This window comes from Anguilla anguilla, chromosome 2 (assembly GCF_013347855.1).
Source record: "Anguilla anguilla isolate fAngAng1 chromosome 2, fAngAng1.pri, whole genome shotgun sequence".
NCBI lineage: Eukaryota > Metazoa > Chordata > Actinopteri > Anguilliformes > Anguillidae > Anguilla > Anguilla anguilla.
Genome location: NC_049202.1, coordinates 17193192 through 17206766, shown reverse-complemented (window position 1 = coordinate 17206766; position 13575 = coordinate 17193192). Strand labels below are relative to the sequence as shown.

Genomic DNA, 13575 nt, shown 5'->3' with positions numbered 1-13575 from the left:
TCTCTCAAATGTCAGCTGTGTAATCTGCATTAAAATGTCATTGTTCATTACAGATGTCCTGCCAGTCTATTAAGAAAGGCTCTGTATTTAATGCTTCTGAAGTTGTGCCCATTTGCTGATGTGTGTTAATGCCACTGCTAGGGGCAGCATGCAGTATGTGTTTTAATCTCACTGTGTGGTTATCAAGCACAGATGCAAGTCTGTGTAACTCCCTCATGCTCAAGTTCTGTGGAAAATTACACTCCAGCCTCTTTGTGCTTCTTCCCTCTCTCATCTTCCTCTTCTCTTTGTTGCTCTCATCTTTCATCACGCTTTTCTAAATATATCTTTGTTCTCTCTCACTCTCTTCTTCCTTACACTGCTCTCCCTCACTCACTCACTCATCAGTCGTCTTCTTCTTCTACCCATCATGCTTTTGTTCTCTGTTCTCTCTAACCCATTCCTTGTCCTCACTTCTCTCTCTCTCTCTCTTGCTCATTCCTTTCATATCCTTCACTTTCGTCTCCCTCCTCACACTCCCCCTCTACCCCTCCCACTCCGCTGTTACGTGTTGTGTGGAGGAATGCGAGTTTCAGCACTCTGAAAGGAGTGCGGTCAGCAGTGCTGTGGCAGGGTATGGGTTGAGCCCTGGGCCCAGCGCTACTGGGCTAGGTCAGCTGGAGGAGTGTGAGAAAGCCACTGTCTGAATGGCAAGCCACTGAATGGCAAGGCACTGTGTGATGATCCATTAAGCTTCCAGGGGGCTACAAGATGATTTTATCTATCCATACCCCTGAAATGTCTCGATGCAACTCCAGGTATCAGAGCTAATGATTGGCACAAATAAGAGTTTAAACTACAATATGTCAATATCAATAGATTGCAATAAATCCTGAGATTTCAGGATTGTTTTAGATTTTTGTTCAATAAAAACTCAACATACCTAAACTAAACACCAAAACTTGCTAAAGGCACACAAAGACTTAGATTATTTCTTGAAAATGCACATAGCATTTTATTATTATTATTATTATTATTATTATTATTATTATTAGTGTTGTTGCAAAATGTATTTTGTTTACATAGTGCCTTTCATCTTATGATCTCAAAGCATTTTATAGGAAAGCGTGAGCTTACTTCAAGCATCAACATGTAGCACTTAGCTTTGTTTAATAACAATGTCATGATACCCCACGTACCACGCAATGCAACTTGAGGGGCATAACACTGCTAAGTGCATAACAACCGAAAGAGGTTTGCATACTGGCAAATATTAGCTGAGGATGGATTGAGAATATTACCTAATTTTAATGTTGCTATGATTTTAGATTAGATTAGATTAGATTCAACTTTATTGTCATTGCACAGAGTACACGTACTGAGACAACGAAATGCAGTTAGCATCTAATCAGAAGTGCAAAAGAAGCAGTTATATTTATATTTGCATAATCCATTGGATGAGGGTCCATCAGTTTATTGTTTTTGAGAATTTCAGTGTCATTGCATATAACCAGGCATTGTAATCAGGAGCCCTGAGTGCTGTTGGTAAATCATTTACTGTGTTGGTCTCTCCCATCAAGCATTGATTCTCCTGTCCTAGGGAAGGGAAGTCACTCAGTCGAGCTCAGGGCCTTTTTTTCCCTGAAAATGTGCTTCCGAGAGAGCCGATTAAGTGAAAATAGAGTCAGTATACCACTGTGCATTAGTTTATCCAAGGGTTCACTGAAACTCACTGTGACAGTTGTGTTCTTTTCCATGAGGAAGGTGGAAAGAGGTCATTCTGACTGAAAAAAAAATGGTTGTTTTCTTACAATCAAGCTTTGTTCTAAACTTTCCGGCTAATCCTTTTCTATGGCAACCCCTACCCCCTTGTCAGATATTCCAAACAGTTTGTCCCTGGGCCATTCGCCTGAGGTGTACTATCACTTTTGAGTCCGTGTTTGTCATACTGCTCTCCAGCTGTGTGCTGTATTGTAGTACATATAAATGTATGCTTTGAGTCATGCTGAAGTATACTATCCAACACTGCTGGCGTTAGCATTTCCAACTGTCCAAAATTGTACTCCTGTTCCAATTTGTAGGGGGGACATCCTACATGCTAACGTGAAAGAAATGGTGTTCAAAGCCTTTTGTCTCAGCTCAGTGACTCCAGGATTCTGCAAACAGTAACCTCTTGACCGGACAGAGCAGCTTCTCAATAAACCTGCAGATGCACTTTCCCTGTTTTGCAGTAGAATGTTCTTCGGGTATGTTTTACATACATTGTCTGCAAAACAAGCAGTCAAATAAAATGGTCGCAGTGTTCATGCAACACATTGTACAATTTTTTTGTTTCTGAAAAGTCATACAGTGAAGATAAAAATGGCAATGTCGTGCATTTTCAGTGGATGTTTTGTTCTAGTGGAAAAGAAGGACACAGATTGATAAAGGCAGAGGCTGTTCATTAGCACCAATGGCACCCCAACTCCCTCCACCCCATAACCATTCAACATCTCCTAGTTTGTAGCCAAGGATGCCCTCTGGAATGTGTCTTATAGCAACAAAAGACCTATCCCCCAGAGTTATCCGTTATACTTGATTTGGATCAGTGATTGGCCCTGAGGCTCCTCCCTCCCTCTCCTACACTGATACAATGTGTCTGGCATCAGGGCTTGGAATTGCTGCCCATGGTCTTCCCATGTAAGTAAATGCCCAGGACTCCAGATCACACTCCAAGTGGCAACGTGGTCAAAGAGGGAAAGAGATGTGTGGCAAAGCACTGAGGCCTAGGGCAATGTCACCACAGACTTTATAGACCCACCTGATTCTCCACTCTGTATTCCTAATATTAAAAGTTCCCCCTGTGTGGAAATGTCATGAATGCAAATACCAATATCAAAATGTGCATGTCTTGAATATTTATAAAACACCATAATCAACGGCAATGCTAGTGTGATGGATTTTCTGTCCATGTGTACACTTTTTCATGAATATTCATAAAATCTAATACAGCGCAGGAAACAATCAGAACTTCCATTGTTATGAAGTAGAAGACAGAAGGATATGCAGGAGCTGACCATCTGGTTAGGCTACAGAGTATTTGTGCTGTATCTGGGAACAGCCACTTGCTCTGGGCTTTGGTCAATGCAGGAAATGGTTTCCCAGATTAGAGAGGGTAGTGCAAATACCACTTCACTGGCTCCCATAAACAGGCTGGTTAGTTTAAATTCCAGCCCCGCTCACCCGGTCTCTCTCTCTCTCTCTCTGTCTCTCTCTGCCTCCCCTCTCTCTTTCTCTCTTGTTCTCACTCTCACACTCACTCCGTCAATGCAGAAAACCTAATTAGCTTTGTTCTGTGAAGGCAGTTGACACACTTTTGGGAGTAGATGGGAATGTTATCATTAGAAAATCAACAATCCAATGAAGAAGAAAAAATATGTATCCTGGATTGAGAAAAAGTGTGTCAGATATTATTTCTGTTGGATATCTATGCAGAGACCAATGATCTAATCAGTAAGTGAATGTGTGGAATTTTGGGAAGGAAGACTGCTGGGAAATTGCTGGAGAACCAAGCTTTGACTGCAAAACCTCCTGCTGTGAACATGCTCATAAGACTGTCCTTGTAAGGCTTTACTAGTTGACTGAAGAAATGAATTGCAATCATATTTCAACCCTATAAGTTAAAAATAGAGGCACATAGCCTGAGAGAATAGCACATTCAGAAAAGATCTTTTTGAAAAAATATTTTTTCAGCAAAAGAAATCCAACAGTTTGGCATACTGCAATTGCCAGTGAAATGGTATGCCTGATAGCAATCTTTATACACAAACTCAATCATCGTTACAGGTTACAGGTTAATTATAGTAAATGCCAATCAAAGCCTCTATTTTCAGATAGGATGTATGCTACCACTTATAGCAGCAAATTCAGAAGAGTTATATACATATTAAATTGAAATAGATTACACTTTTGTGGCTACTTAATTTATGACAGAGAGATGGGGGAACTAGTGATAGGGGTGGCAGAGCACCAGCCAATGATTCATTTGATACTGCATGATCCTCTCTAACTATCAGAGCGCTGATGCCAACAGCCTTTCAGTGGTAAATAAAATGGCTCCAGGCTTTGTTCCAGCTTGAAATCAAAAGTGCAGTAAACATAGCTCAAATGCAACATGACAAAACCTAATTGATAAGTAGCTGAGTGGGGATATCAGATTCGCTGATTGTTGAAATGTAAGTGTTAAAAGCTTTAGCAGGGATCTGTGGCTGTGGAAGGAGATATCACTCCTTTTGTTATTTTGCAGGGATAAATATATTTTCCTGTCAAACAAAACTGTACCTTTGCACCCCTCCACCGAACCTGCTGAACAGTTTGTGTGTGTTAGCTCTAAACTGTATGTGTGTATTCAGTATGTGAATGTGAATGAGGCAGTATGTGGGAGTATGTGCATATGTGCAGTGTGTGTGTGTGTGTGTGTATGTGTGTGTCTAGCAGCTTTGAGGAGGATGACTGCTGGTCTCCCAGAGCATCTGTGCATTAAAGCTGCTTCTGAGAGGCTATAATGGGATTACCAGATTGGAGTGGGGGTGGCTGCTGGTTGGAGGGTGGAGGGATCTTCCAGCCCCTCTGCTGCCCAGTCCCATTAGCCTCCATTGCCCTTAAGGGTCTTTCAGACACATACCCAGGTGTGTTTACATGCTGCAGCACCATACTTGCCCTAAAAAACCTCCATATTGTGTGCATGCATGCATTTTTCTTCCTCCTTTTGAATTCCCAGTGGAAAACACCGGATCCACTGAACTATAATCTTTTTCCTTGTTGCAAAGCAGACCTAATCTTTTAATTTGGGCATATACCTGAAACTTCATTTCAAGTCTCCCATATCCCATAGGCACACATTTTAAACAGTAGTAGAAAGGCATAGCATTAGTTGTTTTTCTTGGAACAACAGCAAGCTAAATTGCAATAGCCATTTACTGCTGGATTCCAGAATACCTGGATAGGAAGAGACAATTCTCACATATTTACACACCCACACCCCCACCCACACTCCCCCAGCCCCCACATCCCTAGAGACCTTCCCCTCCCCCATTCCTCTGCCCTCCAGACTGGCTGAGTCTCCTTCTCTCTGCTGGTTTTCCGCTGGCTTCCCGAGCACACCGGATGCTGCTCGTCTGAACTGGTGGGTTTAACTGGGATCTAATTACAGGGCGAAGACTATGTGCCTCATGCCCTATACGCCATGCCCACTGTGTGGAATGTTAATAGTACCCAGAATTGAGCAGCAGGCACTGCAAATTTTATTGTACCTGCAAGAACTTGTCTCTTCCTCCCGCTCCAATGCCTTCCTTTCCCTGTGCCATCTTAATGGCAGCTGTGGCAGTGCATACACTTGCACACCCTCCTTTGGCACAGCTGACACATACAGCAAGTGATCTGTGTGCAGGTTGACCTCACTGCTTTTAGCTAGCATACAGGAAGCAAGCAATAAGCCGTGGTGAAAGAATAATGACAACAGCAAAAAGTTGGCTCATCTCATTTCTTAAGTTCAGAGAGTTTGTGTTTATTCTACACTCTGTTTTCGATTTTACATCTGATGAAAAAGGATCACGAGAAAACAGAGACACTGAAAAACGAATGACAGTGTCTACTATTCATCACACATTTCATTGTGTTCATGTTGTTCCACTTTAAATCTTACAGTGTTAATATTACCCCCTTTCTCTCCAGCAGCATGTTGGAGAGCACTACAAAGGCACTAAAATAAAGTCCATGGTTGTATGAGATCAGGCAAACTGGTAATTGTCACCCCTGGTTTTGGCAGACAGTCCATTTTCTTTTCCATGTAATGTTTGCGTCAAAAATGGAAGCAAGCACAGCCACAAACATTTTCACAGAGTGTAATCACAACTAATTACTAGCATTTCACCAAAACTATTCACACTTTTGCAGCTCTACAGCTTTTCCTAAACATCAGAAGAGATCTATAAAAAACACATACAAATAACATTTGTATGTACACATTTACAGTAACTAAAACGATAGCATTAATTTACTGAAACAAATATCGAACAAACCTTTCTGGTCAGAGGCAGTGACAAACCACAGCAGAAGACACACCTTTTTTTGGTTCCAAAAATTCAACTTTTCCCTGCCTGAGCAGATAAGTAACCTCCTTCTCTTAGCTTGGATAGGTTTTTTTTTTTTTTTTTTTCTCCTCCTGAGAGTGCGAAAGCCAAGCAAGCCAAACCATTCTCCCCCCCCCCCCCCCCCCCCCCCTTCCGTGTCCTCCTGTTCCCGATTAGAGAACATCAAACGAGCGTCTGCTGACCCCTGCACTTCCTGCAGGAGCCGTAAATGGCGGAGACCAGATAGGCGGCCGCGGTGAGGCAGGCGAAGACCGAGGCGACGAGGTATACTTTGTACAGACAGTAGTGCTTGTAGTGCTCCAGGTTGCAGTACTCGTTCTTCTCCGTCTTGTAGATCATGATCCCGATGGCCGGGAGGTAGAGAGCGGTGGCTGCCAGGTCGTGAACCAGGTTGCTGAGTAACCAGCGCTCCCCGCCCACGATGGGTACAAGGTCCTGCTTGTCCAGCAGGGTGAGGAAGAAGAGGGCCAGGGTGAGCAGCCAGAAGAGCACGGCCACGAACAGGACGAAGTGGATGGAGCCCTCGTATTTGTTGGCGGCGATGGTGACCCACAGCCCGGCTCCCAGCACTATCTGCAGCACCCTCAGGACCCCATAGGGGCTCCTCAAGAACTCCAGGAAGTTCTTCCTCTCCTGCGGCTGAGGGGGCATCTCCCCGATGTGGCGGACTGGCGCTCCTCTTCCCGTCTTCCTCTCTCAAGGCAGGGATGGGGTCGGGAAGGGTTCGCGAGAGCGTCGAGCTGGGCCTCGAGCGAGGTGGGAGGAAAAGGCAAAGGAAGATCGCGAGACGGAAGAGAGCAAAGAGAGAGGCGTACTTCCAGCCTGCGGGTTTTTGAAAATCTGCAGCCTGTCTTTTTTCGTCTCTTCCATTTCCTCTGTGGCCGCTCCTTCCCTTTCTTCAAATGGTCGGGGGGAGGGAGCTATGAGGGTGAGGGCTGGCCTGAAATTTGAATCCCTTTCCCCCTTCACCCTCCTCCCTCCCTTCCATCCTCTTGCGAGGTAACACTTCCCCACAGGAAATGGGGGGTTGGTGTTCGGTACATGTGTGTCTATGCCTTAGCATATGTGCCTATATAATTGTATGTGAGTGTGTGTCTCTGGATGCACATATATAGTTTTGTGCATGTGTAGCATGCTTTATATGTTTATCTGTGTGCCTGCATGGTTCTATGTGTATGAATGAATGCAGAACTGTTTGTGGGTGTGTGTACATTTACATGTGCGTGTGCAGTTCCGTGTTGCATGCACATTTCTTTTGATGTAGTTTTGGATGTGTGTCACCCTTTATTTGTGATGGTGTGTGTTTCTTTGTGGAAGCAAGTTTGCGTGTGCATATTTGTAAATGCATGTGCGTGTATTTTTGTGATTTTTGTGTCTAACTACATGTAGCTGTGCACATTACATGTGTATGTGTTTTGTGTAGATTCACATTCATTTGTGTGTGTGTGTCTGTGTGTGTGTGTCTGTGTGCAAGCACAGGATTCTTCAGTGTATAACTCCTGAATGAAGTTTCACTCAGCTTGGCTCTCTGCTCCTCATTAAAGTTTCACTGACCTGCTTTTAAAAAAAATAATTCCCTTTTCCTATTCAGCGTCCCTTAATTTCATTTGGCAACACTTATTTCAGATTATGTAATTTATTAATCTGTTATTGATGTCAAAGTTTTGTAGCTGACAAAAAAAGAGTGATTGCACCATTTTCTATTAAATAAATGATACACAAAATGTGTTGTGAATGCTGACAAGGGATAGAGGCACACAAAGAAGCTTGTCTCTGTGGCCAAATGTTTAGGAGAGGCAGTGAAATAAACAAATCTGTTTTATGTTTTCAAACAGCAGCAGAACATACGTACTGTGATGCCAACTTGAAAGTGAATCAAAGATAGCGGTCCAAGCCAGCTCTAAATCAGCCTCAGGACTTCCTCCAGAAGGAAGTCTAAATCAGCATGATGCTCTCATAGCCTATATCTACAGAAATGCGTTTCATCTATCACCTGATACCTTACTGTCATTGAATTCATATTAAGATGCAGTTAAGGCTAATACAGCTATTCTCGGTCATTGTAATGTGGCTTTAATTGCGCTAATACATACTGTCCTCAAAGCCATGCGCTCTCCCATCATCGTTCATCTCAGCACAATAACACAAATACACCCTCCTCTCAAACATAGAGCCGCCAATGCATGCGTAATCTTTCCTCACAAATCTATTGACCAATCTATCTGTTAGTCAGTCAGTCAATCCACATGAATTTGTAATAATGCTTTTTTACAGTTGCATTGTCACAAAGCACTGCAAAAAGATCCCTCCCTGACCCCTGCAACTTCACCTTTGCAAGGTCCCAAACTCACGGATGAGAAGGAAGGTTGTGCTAAGGGCCAGTGATCAGATCGCGTAAAATCACCTGATACCACGGATAAGGAAACGATAACAAGTCCAATGCAATGAAAATTAAGGAGCTGGTGACCCTCAGGAATGGTCAAGAGAAACCGTTAAACGTGAAATTAAATTAAAACCAGACTATACCAAGTAAATTTTATATACGACTGTACCCATCAAGTAATTATATATTTCCATACCATCCCTTTGTAAAGGAGCAATAACGGATTAATGCTCACGGAAAACCGTAGATTTCGCAAGCGATCTGGTTTGGCAATTCTTAATGTTACGTTTATACTTTCCCAACTCCGTGTATTTTTTCAAACACACTCCTGTGCCAGGTCACATGGTCACATTGTGATGTTTATTGAGATAGTAATGTGTGCACATGTCATACACCTCCTTATATTTATGGCTGTGGGCGAGTTTACAGATAAACTACACGTGAGTAAACAACTGCGGCGTTTTCTTCTCTTGCATAAATACCTCATTCTCACCGCATATCACACTGAGGTAAGAGCCTGGGGCATTGACGTCAATGGTGGATTACACATCTCAATACGTAGCTAGGAGGATGTGAATATTCTGCCACGCCTCCGATTTGCCTGATGGTTGAAAAAAGCCTAACACACGCCCATAGGCGGATCCTGTTTTTTCTCATTGGACATTATTGCACTCATAAAATGAAAATGTACGCCCTTGTTGCCAACAGCCGAACCTAAGCTGCAGACGGAGGCGCGCTTTAAACATACGGTTATTCTTCTGTAACGTTGGCACAGACCAGATAAAGTGTGTAAACACGGAGCAATCGGCGGTACCTAGAACTCCGTGGATACGGGGTAAGAAATGCATCTTTAAGACGAATTAGTAATGTGCATTTGGTGGTGGTTTATTGGTTAGTTCGCTAAACCTAAATAGAATTGACAGCTGGGTTAGTTCTATAACAAATGGCGTGACATGTTGCAGTTTTCTGGCTTCCAAAAGCCTCAGCAAATCGGAGGTAGTAAAATGTTACAAAGAGTCGATGTTAAAAGGCATGCTGTGAAGCTTTATGTTGATTAGAAATTTAACGTCTAGGTTATTGCTCCATTGCAGAATGCTATCTTACACAATAAATTAATAAATGCGCCTATGTGTGCGTGCATCAGGAATATAATCATTCCCCAGAATATGACCCAACAGAGACGGCGTTGTGTCAGTAGTCGGTTCTTTTGCCAGTCTTACAACAAACACAAGCAGACCGGTTTTGGCCTCTTCCTGCCTGCTCGCTTATTATTTGATATAATTTAAAGGCCATACCCCGTGGTTATTTTATGTCATAGTACATCATGCTTGTCCACTGCCAGTCTACACACTGGCATTAGGCAGCCGGTACAGGGCTGTGGTTAAATCCTGGTTCACATCGACTGCAAAAGTGTAGGTTCTTCTTCCCTGCCTGGTCTGTTAAGCTGGTTTATAAACAAAGTTAAAGACCAACAGCTTGTGTTGATCATACAGTGGCAAGTGTGCAGTGTGCACAGAGTCGATAAAGCCACGGGATAAGGCATCATTGTCCCACATGACTGTGGATACCCTGACCTTAAACACTGGCTAATCTCCACCCGCTGTCCTGGTTAGGTGATTTGGTGACAGTGTTCTGTGGTAGTAGGCCCAACCTGGTGGAGTAGTTGGACTTTTCAGCTAAACTGTTGGACCTCCCCCCTCTCCCAGCCTTATTTCTGGGATGGAGGACCTCACCCCGCCTTCCACGGTAGCCGGGCCATCCCAGTTTTGGCGGGTGTCGGAGCGGCGCAGCCGAAAGTCCGGCTCTCCCAACATCTTCCGGGACGTGAACCTGCGGCAGCTTCAGCGGCTCTTCCAGCGCGCGGGGGACCAGGACGCCGAGCAGCGGGCGCAGCTGGTGTGGGGCCACGGCGACGCGGCGGAGCTGGCCCAGGCCCTGATCGCCCTGAGGGCCCGGGGCCGCAGGACCAGGCTCAGGGTGGAGGGGGCCCGCGACCCCCAGGGGTCCAAGTGGCTCCAAGCCTTCGGCCATCTCAGGTGAGCGAGGCCATGTGGAATCCCTTTCTCTGAGCTGGTGCTGCCGCAACATTCAAATGACTGCATTTCTATGTGTCTTTGTTGATGAGGTCATTGCAAATGTGTATCACATGCTTCCTTGTTTATGTATTTTATTTACTCAGAATGAGGGTTAAATCCTTGCCATTTGCTTTGAGCCCTTCCTTTCCCACAGTGTCAGTCTTTTTTCCTTTAGGACTTGAGTGTAATTTCTACTGTCAAACAATCAGATGTATGTACTGTAGCCTTTTTCATAGATTTAATCCATTTCACTGGGGGGAAAAAAGCATTCACAGGGGTCCCTAAGACTGAATTTGGAAAGCCCATGTACAAAGCTAATCAAATACAATTTTCAGTACAACTTGTTCCCAAAACCAGAGATCTTATCACTATAGTAACACAGAACAATGACATGAACGTGAGCTTAAGCACGTGAGAGTCTCATGATTTTAGCTGTAGAGGACAGAATTAGATGCTTGCAATTTATTTAGGTCAGTGGGGAAGGACTAGGCTTTGTGTTTCTGTTTTGATGAAAAACACTGCTAGGTCAGCAGCCTTTTTTGGCCATAATTCACTGGTGAATGAATTGTTAACAGGTTACACACATTTATATTTGGTAATCAAATTCTGAAAGACTTTGTCAGAATGCCGTTTTATTTTTGTGTTAAAAAATAATCAAAGCACATGGTATTTAGATGAACAAAGTGGTGTACATTTAATAGCCTACATTTGCATGTGTTGCTGTGTTTTTCTGAAAAGTCCTGCTGGTATTTTATGGGCATGTTTTAACGGGCCCACAGGGTTGTTCTGACGAATGTTAAACAAGAGAGGGTGTGTGGTCGGACATGCCCATCGTTTAAAATGAAACCAGTAACAAATACAGTGTAAGGACTGTAATGGACAGCTGCTTAGCATGTGTAACCTCTGTCCCCAGGATCAACGAGGCGTCCGTGGCCGCCCCTGGTGATGAGGACACAGAGGTGGAGCCCAGTCCCTTCAGTAGGCCCGACCCCGCCCCAGGGGGTGTGCCTGGGGGCCAAGGGGACAAGCCATTGGCAGAAGGACATATAGATTCTGAACGGCTCCAGAACGCCCCAGTTAGCTCCCTGTGGAGCAGACCCGGGATCGCAAGTCAGGGCAGGGAGAGGAACCCAGAGCGGTACCTTCATCGCATACTGCACTGAAAGGTACAGGATGGCACCGAATGAGACGATAGAAGACTGAGATAAAGTGGGAGGAGCAAGGACTGGGAGGGGTGGAGCCAATTTCCCAGGTTTATGATCAGTTCAGGAGGTACATGTATACTGAGCACAGGACACCATGCTGGTCTGGTATTCCTTGCACAAAGACACTAAAGGACCCTCAATGAAATATTTGCAGGGGAGGGTGTTTATTAACATGGCACCTTAAAACACTCACATGTTGTACTGTCTCCATGATCAGGAAACAGCTGCTAAACCTGAGTCTGTTCACAATGTAGCCAATAGTTTGCTGTTTGAGCACAATGCAGATCTACTACTTAAGATGCAATGAAAGATAAGACAGAGAGAGAACAGTGTGAAGACTGTTTTGAAAATATATTTTGGTGTTCACATCATGGCTGCCATAAGCAGCTTTACCCTATCATGGTTAGGTTGCCAGAGATCACATCTGTTTACCCTAAACCAGTAGTAACCAACCCTCTTCCTGGAGATCTACCATTCTGTTTCAACCCTAATTTGGCACACCTGACTCTACTAATTAGCAACACAACAAGATCTCTAGCTTTTGAATGAGGTGTGCTTTCGTAGGGTCAGAGTGAAAACCTACAGGACGGTGCATCTCCTGAAACGGAATTGGTTATCGTTGCCATAAACAGCTGTTGCAACACCAATTGCCTCAAGGAGGCATCTTGTGATTTTTACAACATGGCAAAGCTGACGAGCCAGGAATTGAAACTACAGTGCCGTCCTGTTTTTACCAGAATTGTCAGCATCCGCATAATATGGCAAAAAAAAAATATCACAACCACAGTCTGTTTCCCCAGGATATGGCAGTACCCTCCCTACAGCAAACATAGGGTCACTGGGGCATGTGGATGACTGTCCTCATAAAATGCATCGTCGCAAGATTTCCCTATCCTTAAAAAAAAAGCATGTTTCAAGGAAGGCAGACCCACTTTGACCAGTCAGTTTGGAACAGAGCCAAGAGACAGCGAACAGACATGTAGCCAAATAGCATTCCTGTGTACTACCATTAGCCATGGTCTTCATCCTTAAATCTCTCTGCTTAACAAGCATGCCCGTTTCAACTCAGAATACAATGTGTATATGTGCATACATATGTATATGTGTGAGTTATACTGGGTTTTTTTTAAACCTTTGTCAAGCATGGGTCAAGAGTGATTTTTCTGAAAAGACATTTTAATCTATATTCAGGATATGTGAACCTTTTATACATACAAATTATAGCTTGTTACTTCACACTTCTCCGTTGGGAGGGCATATTCTAGATATAAAGGTCATTAAATATATATATATAAAACCCTCATGAACAATGTATGGTGTAACCATGTGCAAAAAGACAATTTACAAAAGGCTCTATTCTTAGTGACGTGTATTTCTTTCTAAATCTCAAAACTCTAAAATCATTGCAAATGGAAATACTAAACCAAACTTGCGTGTACAGATAATGTCATTATTATTGCAAATTGTTACCAATTAAAAGTTTGTGTTTTTTTTAAACATTGGGACTGTGTGCTGCTGTTGCATAACATCAGGCTTATACAAAAACAGTTATGTCCTTTGTCAATTTTGAAAATGTTTACACTAAAAGCATTGTCAGCTTTGTGTCTTGCAGACCTCATACTGTTTTTTTCTTTTGCTGAAGACTGCTGCTTTTGGTACTGCAAACCTTTTGTGTACCGTCAGTGATGGCATGCAAATTATGATGTGGGCGGAGGGTAACCGTGCGCTTCATGACAACCACACAGCAGTGCTAATCAGATGTGGCAACGGTGTGACCTCAGGGAGGAACCGCACTGGTCGAG

General features: G+C 43.6%; 2 protein-coding genes across 2 annotated transcripts; one reads left to right on the top strand and one right to left on the bottom strand.

Moving 5' to 3' along the window:
* Nucleotides 1-5486: 5486 nt before the first annotated feature.
* On the bottom strand, nt 5487-7090 carry LOC118221863 (MARVEL domain-containing protein 1-like). The gene has a single exon (XM_035407279.1). It carries the CDS (start codon nt 6759-6761, stop codon nt 6273-6275), a length of 489 nt encoding a protein of 162 aa, XP_035263170.1. The 5' UTR covers nt 6762-7090; the 3' UTR covers nt 5487-6272.
* Nucleotides 7091-9086: 1996 nt separating this feature from the next.
* Nucleotides 9087-13274, top strand: avpi1 (arginine vasopressin induced 1). The gene is made up of 3 exons (XM_035407278.1): nt 9087-9328; nt 10200-10529; nt 11482-13274. Exons 2-3 carry the CDS (start codon nt 10213-10215, stop codon nt 11729-11731), a joined length of 567 nt encoding a protein of 188 aa, XP_035263169.1. The 5' UTR covers nt 9087-9328; nt 10200-10212; the 3' UTR covers nt 11732-13274.
* Nucleotides 13275-13575: the final 301 nt, after the last annotated feature.

Bases quoted from the DNA above. Each gene is read 5' to 3' on its own strand.
- avpi1 (XM_035407278.1), top strand. From the start codon at position 10,213: ATGGAGGACCTCACCCCGCCTTCCACGGTAGCCGGGCCATCCCAGTTT. The intron at 10,530-11,481 runs GTGAGCGAGGCC...CTCTGTCCCCAG, and splicing joins CAAGCCTTCGGCCATCTCAG to GATCAACGAGGCGTCCGTGG.
- LOC118221863 (XM_035407279.1), bottom strand. From the start codon at position 6,761: ATGCCCCCTCAGCCGCAGGAGAGGAAGAACTTCCTGGAGTTCTTGAGG.